Here is an 11,381-nt window from a genome sequence, read left to right on the forward strand (position 1 = left end):
TTTGCCAGAAGCTGGGAATGGGCAACAGGGGTTGGATCATTTCACGATTACCTGTTCTGTTCATTCCCACTGGGGCACCTGGCACTGGCCACTGTTGGAAGACAGGATACTGGGCTAGATGGACCTTTGATCTGACCCAGTAAGGCCATTCTTATGTTCTGACACCTGGAGCATCCCTGTCCGCATTCAGCTGGATCAGAGGTAAGGATTGCTCCCAAGGCTACCCCTTTATGGTTGAAATAAGCTAGCAAGCTGACAGGCATCTTCTCTGCATGGGCTTCGATGAATAGCAAATGCAGATAGTTTGTGATCATCGTTTAACAATCAACAGCCATTCAAAGATAATGTATTTTGTAAAGGCCATTCAGACTATGAAAAGTAAAATGGTCTACAGGTAAATCAACAAGTTTCAGGTAAATTAAGACAACATTAGCATTTCACTAGTTTTCGTACATTAATTAAATCATCTAAATGCTAATACATCCTTTGATTTAAATTTAATTAAGCACAGGATACAGACATGAAAAAGGACATTACAACAACAGGTTAATTTAGTTGTATTAATATACATCATACAGGATACATATACACTGTAAATAGCATTCAGCTGGTTACAGACAATGGTAGGGAATAATGTTAACATTTAACAGACAAGTGAATTGGGACACTTAACACTGCCTTGAGATCTTGACCTGAGCTCAGTTAGCTGCTAGTACCACATCCTCTCTGATATACAGCGCACTTGGAAACTGTTCAAAGGTAATAGGTAACTTGTTAGAGAAGGGAATTTAGCTAATATAGGTGGCATCTTTATTATTATTTTCTGTGTACCTTGTATGTGTTTGCTTTTCCTTATTATTTCATCTTTAAAACCATGATTTTTCTATTAAATAAACCTTTTGTTATTTTTATCCTAAGCAGGTTTCTGTTGTACAATCTGGGTGGGTGGCTCCAAGTGGACAGATAACTGGGAACAGGTTTCACATCATAGGGGGTGACAAAGCAGAAGGGGATGTAAGGTAGTTAAGAATTTGGGGGATTAATCTGGGGAGACTCAGGACCAGAAGGGCTGTTGGAGTCACTCTGCAAGGAGTAACTAGGCAGGTGGAAGCGTGTTAGATTTTTTTGCTTAAAAGCTTGCTACTATTATCAGAGCTCTCAACTATAGTAGCATAGCATAAGCGTACCCAAAATTAGAAGGCGAGCAGTGACCAAATGTCTTACTGATCTGGGTGACCCCCAAACATCACAACACTACGGTTAAAACACCCAGGATTTGCTCTTGTACCATACTTGAGCCTAAGCAGCATCAAAATCCGCTCTACCAGGTCTTCCTCTGAAAGTACCACTTTGCAATGAGTGATAAACCATTCCGGGGGCTTGATGGCCCTCATATATTTTTAGTTCAGAAGGTGGAGAAAGCTACTAGGGAAGAAGCTGTTCAAGATTTGATTTTGACAAATAGGGAGGAACTGGTTGAGAATTTGAAAGTGGAAGGCAGCTTGGGTGAAAGTGAACTACAATTAGGATTAAACTGATCTTATTGCACTTTATATTTGTTTCATACTCGTACAATGAAATACAGAGATAAACCCTTAATAGGGTCAAGAAACCTACAAACAGTGATTCAATCTGGAATATCTGTATGCATTATGATGTTTCCAGTAGCAACTTCATGGAAGAGGTGCCAGCAGATTGTTCCAAGTTTTATTTTTGACCTTCAAGACCACACTCCTCCCTTTTTTGTTTGTAGTATATCATACTTGGGATTAAGGCAAAATATTTTTCTTGAAAGACAAGTTAAAAATAGCTTAATAATAGATAAGGTGGAGAGAAAAAAAATTAAATACATTCAGATTTAGAAAAAATGAGGACAGACATTTTGGTGTTGGAAATTCTCACGTATTAAATCTGCTATGATGCTTTCCATTACACATTACCATTAATAATGAGCTAATAAAGTAAATTGTATTGCATTGTAAGGGACCTTTTAAGATGATTGTGTGTTAGGAGTGTTATGTACTGTATAAACTCCTTCATTAGCCTGTTCGTTTATAAGCCAACCCCCCAAAATGGCTAGGTAAAAATAACAAAAAAACTGTATGATCCTTTCATTAGGTGACCCTATGTTTCAGGAGTTGGAAAACTTTGGCTCCCAGCCCGTTAGGGTAAGCCACTGGGGAGCTGGGGCATTTTGTTTACTTGGAGCATCTGCAGGCATGGAGCCCCTCAGCTCTCTGTGGCCGTGGTTCGCCATTCCCAGCCCATTCCCCGGGCTGGGAATGGCGAACCACGGCCACAGGGAGCTGAGGGGCTCCATGCCTGCAGATGCTCCAAGTAAACAAAATGACAATGTATTAGATATTCAATGATTCCATAGAGTTTAAAATCATCAAATTTTGGTGTGGACCTGTTTATAAGCCAACCCCTGCTTTTTGATGCATCACTTTTTTACCAAAAGTATTTGGCTTATGAACGAGTATCTATTTTCTGCTGGTATATAATTTTTCCATTTTAATAAATCCATTGTCTTTGGTTTTTGTGCACTAAAAATACTATGGATTCATGTATTCTACAATTTAATGATTCATCTGGTAAACTACATTATAAACACACTTTCTTATAATGTTTATTTAAAAAACTAAATTAACTAAAGAATAATTTGTAAAGTTAGCCCTTCATGTTTATACTAATAAAAAGGAAGCAAAAAAATGAGAAACTTATTTCTTCCTCTTTGGTTTTTGATATAATGTTCCAAATTATTTATGTAACTGTTCTTGAAAAATCCATATGGTCAAATACTGTTATGTGGCACCTGATCATGATTCCATCGAAGTTAATGGCTAAAGTCTTATTTACGTTAATAGGGCAGGATCAGCAACTAAAGGTTTACATATTTTTTCCCTCCATTAGAGAAATATTTTCCCATTACAATAACAACAACAACATTTCAGACTGGAATAAAAAAAATATCGATCTTTATTTCAATCATTCAATACAAAGTCTTGATTAAAACTAAAGTGTATTTGGAAATAAAATGCTATACATTACTGAATACCTTAAAGTAACTCATATATCATCACTTATAGAAAGGTAAGCAGAAATCAGGGAAGAAATCCTAACTTCATTGAGGTCAATAGGCGATTTGCCTTAGACTTCTATGGGGCCAGGATGGCACCCAAGTTTTTAAATATGCGCATATTTTCAATATACAAGTTACTTTGATATTTTATTCACCCTTCAACTAAATCTTTGGATCCAAGCCTATGTCTACTCACACAGTAGCACTCATACAAGGAGTCTTATTGAAAATGAAGTGTTACTTAAAGGACCCAGTTTGCAACCCCTATTTGTAATTGTACAACAACAATTACAGTTGTGATACAATGAAGGGATGGCAAATTTCACAGCTTTTAGAGTATATACAATATTTTTCTAAAAAACTGTAGTTATGACTATACAATTATGATTGATGTTATGTTTAACACTTAAGGAAAGTTCTACAGATCTGTTTTAAACAATTGAAAAAATATCCTTAAAATGCATGAAACTCACTTTCTCTAAATTTACACACAGCACAGATTCTGAAAGTTTTCAAACGTGTTAAATATCTACTTCAGAATGTTAAAATTTATATAGTACTATCACTATTTAATGATTAATGTAGAACTGTATAAAAACATTTAGCTGTGTTAATGCTTTGGTTTAAGAGGCATTTTGTAATTTCTTTATTTAATAGCATATTCTCTTTAAATATTATTGATTTAAAAGTTCAAGCTCACACCCTCAGAAAGATCAAATGGTATAAAATAGCCAGTATTTAAATAAAGGCAAGTTTTGTCAGTGGTATAAGATTACCTTCATAGCTAAGTAAAACAATCTCCTATGGGAGATCTTTGTAAAACACAAAGCTTGTAATTATTTCTTTAGCACTGGACATTTCCTCCCACAGTATAATGTAGCCTGAAGTCTTTCCCTCCTTCCCAAGCACAGGAGATGCTACCTTTCCTTTTCCAATATATCAAAATTAGAGCTACTCTTTAACCATAGGTTGGTTATACACCTGGAAACATGCAGGAAGACCTCACCAAATCTTGAGTCCACCAAGTGAATTACAATACCTTTACTTCTAGTTAAAACCTGCTTTAAATGAGGTATGGATTTTCATTCTGTAACTTCCCCTCCTTTACTGAATCTGTTACCCACAGCTCAGATAGGATTTTAAATTTTTTCTCAAATGTTCTCCTAAGTGCTTTTATCTCTTTCACATGGGTATGATCTTCTCCCATAATTACATGGGACACACCCTCCTTTAGCTGTGAGACTATTTTTGCTCCATGAAAACGGAGCTCCAAAGCTCTAATTGATAGCATTGTTCCATGGGTTTTGGTACTGGGGTCATTAACAACAGCATAAAGGTCCAGATAAATGGTATTTTTCCTGAACATGCAGAGTGGAGAGCTATTCCACAAATAACGTTCTTCTAAGTTAGCAATCATGTCCAGAGGCATCTTCTCATCATTTTTATTATTAATTCTTGAGAATACTTCCTTTAGTTGGGTCACATCTGTATCTGCTGTGTAGCTGTCACCATAACGATCGTACTCACGTGCAAAATGTTGTTTTGTATCTGGAGACATGTGAATCATGAAGGCAGGCTGCCATGGCACGAACATTTTCGTTTCAAAACACTGTAAAAGCCACTCTGCTCTCACAACATCATGCTTGTTGGAAGATATAATATTTTTTACTCTGACATTCTCAATTCCTGCAATAACACAGTAAGTGTCTGGTCCAGGGTTTTGTACCACATTACCACCACTTTCTGCTACTTTACTTTCCAGTTCAGATTTTGAATGGTTTTCTGTTCCAGTCATAACACAAAACTCAACATCTTCAAACATATTAGAAATCTTATTTACATTGGAAAGATCAGGGGCTTTAAAATGATCCACGATTCCAATTATTTTCTTAATCTTTGGTACAGTTTTCCGTTTCTTTTCTTGTGGTTCATCATCACCCATATCAAGGTGCTTAGATGCTAACTTCCCTGATGCTTTACCTCTGAGCTGTTCTAAGAAATCCAAAGTCATACATTCATGCCACTCTTTGTCTTCTCTTATTTTCTCAATTCGAGGGAATCGCAAAGTGCAATCAGTTTTGTACATATCACTAGTAACAATCTCTGCTGCCTTAATCTGCACTATGACTGAGTTACAAGGCTCTATGTAGACTTCAGGCTTCTCAGTTCCACATAAAATACTACAAGGAGGATCTCTTTTACGGTAAGGCTTCCAGTGTTTGGCCAATTTCAAACCAAGATCGTATAGCTCCTTCATAGTGTAACCAGAACCAACACGACAAATAGAATGAAAGACAGATGGTTTTTCACCAGGAGGGGAACTCTCAGCAACAGCACACAAAAAATGAGACATCATGCCACCACGCAAACCTTTCCCCCAGTAACCGCCAATAATTAATAGGTCTAGTTCATCCATGAGCCCATTGACATACTCTGGTTTGATTTTTAACCACCCTTCTCCACGTTTGTCTGGCTTGTAAATGGACATGGGATCTTTTATCATGATTCCTTCTTCTCTGTTATCTATTGCTTCATTTAGAGCATCAACTACTTCTTTCCTGGTGCTAGCCTGTGTTTTATGTACTATGTGTATTCTGCCTGTTATTGGTGTAAACAGCTCATTTAGAATCTCATCTCTTTTGCTTAGTATCTCATGACCCAACTTCTGATCATTAACCATTAATACATCAAACACACAAAAGCATGTCTGCAGATCAGAATCATCTACCATTCTTTTTATGTCAAATTTGTTTCCCTTCTGCATAAAAGTTTGTGTATTGGGATTGTAGGCCATCATTTCACCATCAAGAATGCAGTTTTGTATACTATTTTTAAACACATTATGAATAAATGGAGTTAATGAACCTTCAAAGGGAGAAGCACCAAACTGCTGAGTATACTCAAACCCATTGCGAGAGAAATACTTGTATACATCTCCATCTTTGTGCATCTGCATACGTTCACCATCTAGTTTAGTTTCTATGTAAAAACTTCGGTGGTTCATTTGTTTCTCAATTTGCTGGACATTAGCAATAGCAGCAAGCATAGGTTTAAAGGCAGAAAACAACATGATGGAAACATCACTGAGTGATACAGAAGGGTCATGCAGTTGTCTGCAAACTCTCTCCAGGTCAGTTGTGACATTGTGTAACTCAGCAGCATCAGGATGGAAAAGGGAAAATATGGTTTGCTGACTAACACCAAGTTTTAGATCCTTTATAATCATCCGGATCAGCCACTTTTGTTCAAGTGCTGAGCTCTGAGTTATTAACTGAAGAAGACTTTTCTTTACTAGGTCCTTCCTTTTGGCAGCATTATTACTAGCAACTGAATCCAGGAACTCATTCACCTGTTGTATGGTCAGTCTGCCTTGTTTTGGGCACCTTGGTTTCAATACAAAATAGGCAATCATTGCAAAGTCTCCAGCATCTCCATGGGAGCCAGTGGGTGTTCTATAATTTAAAAGTTTTAGGGCATCTTTTCCTTCTTTGGGTAAATTGAGCAGTTCAATATAGAGCTTCGCAAGCATGGTTTCTTTAATTCCATAAGCCATTCTCTCTCTTTCCAATTGTGGAACAATAAGTCGCATTGCTGGATAAAAAGAGTCTGTGACATTTTTCTCTTTTTTATGAAGAGCATCATGAAATTTCCTCCATGAATCTAAAAATTCCTTGAAATTCTTGATTTTCTCTGGCCGGGATTTACATTTCTGTATTCTTTCTAAAACTGAACACAGATCTGCAAAAGGAACTACTGAGGCCACAGTTCGTTTAGGGGAAGATGGTGAAGTAGGTGAGGAAGACATCAGGATTCACTTTTTCACTATAATAAAAACCAAAAATATTTCAAGTGAAAGAAAACATACCACCAAATTGCCCTATTTCTCAAAAGAATTAGGTAGGTTTTTAAAAATTACTTTTGCATAGAACAATCAGTAGATATTGCTACACTTAGTTTAAGCACCATTATTATCAACACCTATATTACTATACCACCACACAACCGCGACTGAAATCAGGGCCCTCCTGTGCTAGGCTCTGGAAAAAAAAACAAAAACAAAAAAAACCAGCAGTAAATCCCTAAAAAGAATACATTTTACATTGACAAGACAGTTAAAGAATGGAAAAAGGAAATATTATCCAATTTTTACTGATGGGGAACGGAGACACCATGAGATTACAGGTAAAATATTTGAAAGTGCCTAAGTGATTTAGGAGCATAAGGGCCACTATCAAAAGTTACTAAGGCTTGGTCTAAACCTAAAACATAGGTCAACATAGCTACGTTGCTCAGGGCTATGAAAAATTTCATAATTTGTTCAACATAGGATAACCTACCACCTCTTGAGGGGAAGAATTTCCTACAGCAATAGAAAAACCTTTTCTGTCACTAAAGTGAGTGTCAACACTACAGCGGCATAACTGCAGCATTTACAGTTGTGGTGTCATTGCACTTGTAGCGTAGACATATCCTGAGGCACTTAGGAACATAAGTCCCATTAACCCAAGGACACATAAAAGTCTGTGGCAGACCTTCAAATTGATCCAACATCTCCTGCCACACAGCCTTAGCCTCAAACCATCCTCTCTCTTCTATCCAGACTCCCATACTTGAGAGGAAATACTGCATCATATAACAGGACTGTCTAGGACATTTAATCATTTCTTATTTTTAATTGAGGTATCAGATGGTTCAAGGGACAGTAATGAATTACAGTCTTGCATCTCTGTGACAGATTTAAATATAGTGCAGGTTAGTAGTACATGATTAGATGGTTCTTAGGTAGTTACTACTGAGCATGTTGAGGCATGACTAAAAGCCACAGCCCAACAGAAAATGATACATCCTGCCAAATTTGGCTCTCAAGCCCCCTAATTCCATCACCTAAAACCCAACTTTGGAGAAGGAGACACAGAAATCTGCATGTCCACTCCCTGCTCTGTATTTTTCCAGTGTCAAAATGTGCTGGGTTCTGTTATTTTTGGGGACACTAATGGCGGTTAAAGATGCTCTTTATTTGGGGAGTGTAATTTTGACTCCAGCACAAAAAACAGTAGGATTCAAATTTTACTCTTTACTTCTTCTAGTGGACAAGTGGTTAGGGAGTTCGAGCACTACAATCATGTATTATTACAACTACACACATATACACACATCCCAGACTGTTGCATGTATATGCTTATTATCTCTGGTTTTACACTGTGGCTACATCTACACAGAAATGTAAGCGTAGTGCTAATGGGACTTGAGTTAGCTGACCCATGTCATGGAACCTGGGGCTTGAGCATCTACATTGCATTTTAACTGCAGGTTAAGAATTTTCTGACTCATGCTCCAACCTAGGGCTCTGGCATCCACACTGCAGTGCGCAGTCCCAAGTCATAGTGTCCAGACCCTTACTCCCCAGTATTGACACTCTAGCCCTAGGAACATGTGCCTTATGGGAAACCTCTACTGCCCATTCTGTTTCTTAAGTGTGGTGGTGCTATTGATGGGACTCATGGCCACAAGGAGCATGAGTACACAAACCACATAATTAGCTCCTTTGGTGGCTGTGTCAGTAGATCGACCAGTTTGAGAAGGCTTTATACTGAACTATCATCTAATCTGAGAATTGGGCTCTATAGCTCTAGGCTGAGTCATAGTGGCATGAAAATCCCCACAAGCACCTGTTCTGAGTATAATTACAACATCAGTCTCCAGGCCTTTCAACTATTAAACTTAAACTTTGCAATTCTTAATTTTTAAAACTGGATGTTCAATGAAGATGTGTTTATTTGTTCATTCATTCCTGTTTGTTTTGAAGTCTGACATAAAATGAAAGTATCAGAGGAAAATGACACCCCTCTTCCCACCGAGCCTGGCTGCTGCTGACTGCAGAACAGTTAAGTGCATCCCCAGGGCTTGGGGTGCAGTGTTCTCCAGCACTCTGTGGGGATCCCTTATGCCTGCCCCCTCTGTTCCCTAGGAGGTTGCAGGGAAGTTTTGGGGCTGTTTCCCACTCACCACCCAGGCTGTATGCACTGACAGTGCATACAGCCCAAGTGTCCCTGCACACTAGGGTGATTAGACAGAAAGTGTGAAAAACCGGGACAGAGAGTGTGTGTGTGTGAGGGGGTAGGATAATAGGAGCCTATATAAGAAAAAGACCCAAAAATTGGGGCTGTCCCTATAAAATTGGGACATTCGGTCACCCTACTGCACACATAGCCCCAGGGAAGGCAAGGGAAGCCTGGGCGCAAGGGCCAAAAAGCGGAAGAACAGGGATCAAGTGCTGCCCTGCAGGGACAGGGAGTGGTAAATCTCCTGGCTCAGTGCAGCTCAGAATAGGATGACCCCCAACATTCCAGCAGCTAAGAGCTACCTCTCCTTTGTCAAATTTTGCTCCTTGATTGAGGCAAGTTCCATGCTTCAGAGAGGAGCTGGAGCCGCACGCACCACTGCAGGCAAATTTGGGGGCTGGCACCCACTCACAGTCCTGAAAGTGCACACAACCTGGGCGCACACACCACCCCCGCAGCCCCAGGGAAGGCTGGGGAAACACTGGAGCAAGGGCCAGAGAATAGACCAGGGACTAACCACTGCCCTGCAAGGGAAGGAAAGCTGTAGAGCTCCTGGGTCAGCCTGGACCAAGGAGGGATGAGCCCCAGCATCCTGGAAGCTGACTCCCACTTTGAAACTTTGCTCCCTGCTCTGGGCAAGTTCCACATAGCAGCGAACAGGAGATGGAGGGAAGAGCAGGAAGGGACAGTGGACTTAGCCAGGCATTAATGGTGATTCTGCCCTGCTGCATAGCACTGCCACTCTGCTGCCAGGAACCACGAGATACATCTGGAGGACTCCCGAGATGTGAGCCAAGCCAGGGCCACACGTACATAGGAAACCAATAGGGACCCTACGTCCCGGCTTAACATGGGCTCAGACCCTCCTATCCTGCAGTGTCCTGGGCCTGAGTTCTAGTTTAGCACAACTGCAGTGTGGACATACAGGTTTTTCTTGAACCCAGGCTCAGACCCACGCTTAATCTGTTGTGTGGACATGTCCAAAGATTCTCAGGGTAAGAACGACCTTCTGCGTTGTGTGTCCAGCACTTGGCACTTTGGGACCCAATCCACTGCAACACAAATTAATAATAATTAGCCAAGCTTGCAAGGTCTTACATGCCGCTTGACCTATACAGCGTTGTTACAGCTGTATTGGTACCAAAATATTAGAAAGATAAAGTGGGTGAGAGATCATCATTTAATGGACCAGCTTCTGTTGGTGAGAGACAAGCTTTTGAGCTTACACAGACTTCAAGAAGAGCTCTAAGTAAACAGCCCTCTCTCTGACCAACAGCAGTTGGAACCATAAAGATATTACACACAGACAGGCAGAAATGCCATCAAGCTGAGTGGGTGAGGTAATGCTGCATCCGATCAATTTCAAAACATCTGAGAATGTTGTAGGCACAAGTGACCAGACGCCTCTTGATTTGGGGAGAAATCAGGGACACACAGCACCCACCGCTCTCTTGTTTTTAGCACAGCCAGGGCTTCAATCACCTTCAAAAGTTGTCTGTCCAGCAAACCACCAGATGATGGCATCATGAACACTTCCCAACATAACAATCGCCCCGCCCAGCTCTGCTCGTGCTCCCAACACAGACACCCGGAATTACTTACAGATAATAATACAACGGGGACAAGAGTGGGGGAAAGGGAGAGGCGGGTGCACACAGAGCCCCTGCCCGGGGGGAGGGGCGTGACGGCGGAACTCGCACGGGGGTGGCGGGGTCATGGGGACACCCCCCCGCCCAGCTGTGGGTTTCTCGGTAGAGGACTCGGACTGAGGGGGGCCGCGGGGAATCCCTGCCATGGCGGGGGATGGGAGGGCGGCGCGACACGGGATGTGTGTGTGGGGGGCGCTGCAACCTACACACCCAGCGGCCGCTACGGGTAACGCGGCTGCGTCACAACGGTCCCAGCACCCCCTGACCCGCCGCCCCGCCTTCAGCCCAACTCACCCACCACCGGCAACGAGACCAACTCCTGCCCCACCACACGTCACGACAGATCACCGGGCGGCACGCACCGCCCCGGAAGCTCATTCCTCGGACCCGCCCATTCGGGGGAGATGTGGGGGGAGGGGGAGTTTCCCGTCGCGCCCCTCCCCGCGCGCAGTGGTTCAGTCCTGGCCGGGACTAGCTCTTACACCCCGTGGGTTGGTTCATCCCAGGAAGAAAGGGCTGCTGGTCCCGTTCCACCTCCCTCCCCCCGTCCTACGCAATAATTCGTTGTTCTAGTATCAGGTCGGAGGA

General features: G+C 41.5%; 1 protein-coding gene across 8 annotated transcripts; it reads right to left on the reverse strand.

Annotated features, from left to right (window-relative positions):
• Positions 1 to 2,961: 2,961 nt before the first annotated feature.
• Positions 2,962 to 11,360, reverse strand: LIG4 (DNA ligase 4). 8 transcript variants are annotated; one of them, XM_030568373.1, is made up of 3 exons: positions 11,088 to 11,360; positions 10,151 to 10,196; positions 2,962 to 6,904 (listed from the first exon to the last, which is right to left on the reverse strand). In XM_030568373.1, exon 3 carries the CDS (start codon positions 6,885 to 6,887, stop codon positions 4,146 to 4,148), a length of 2,742 nt encoding a protein of 913 aa, XP_030424233.1. In that variant the 5' UTR covers positions 6,888 to 6,904; positions 10,151 to 10,196; positions 11,088 to 11,360; the 3' UTR covers positions 2,962 to 4,145. The 8 variants fall into 8 exon arrangements, with proteins under 8 accessions (XP_030424233.1, XP_030424224.1, XP_030424205.1 ...); XM_030568364.1 differs by having other exon boundaries at positions 10,101 to 10,196; XM_030568345.1 differs by having other exon boundaries at positions 10,070 to 10,196; positions 11,088 to 11,359.
• Between the last annotated feature and the right edge of the window lie 21 nt (positions 11,361 to 11,381).

This window comes from Gopherus evgoodei, chromosome 1 (assembly GCF_007399415.2).
Source record: "Gopherus evgoodei ecotype Sinaloan lineage chromosome 1, rGopEvg1_v1.p, whole genome shotgun sequence".
Taxonomy (NCBI): Eukaryota; Metazoa; Chordata; order Testudines; family Testudinidae; genus Gopherus; species Gopherus evgoodei.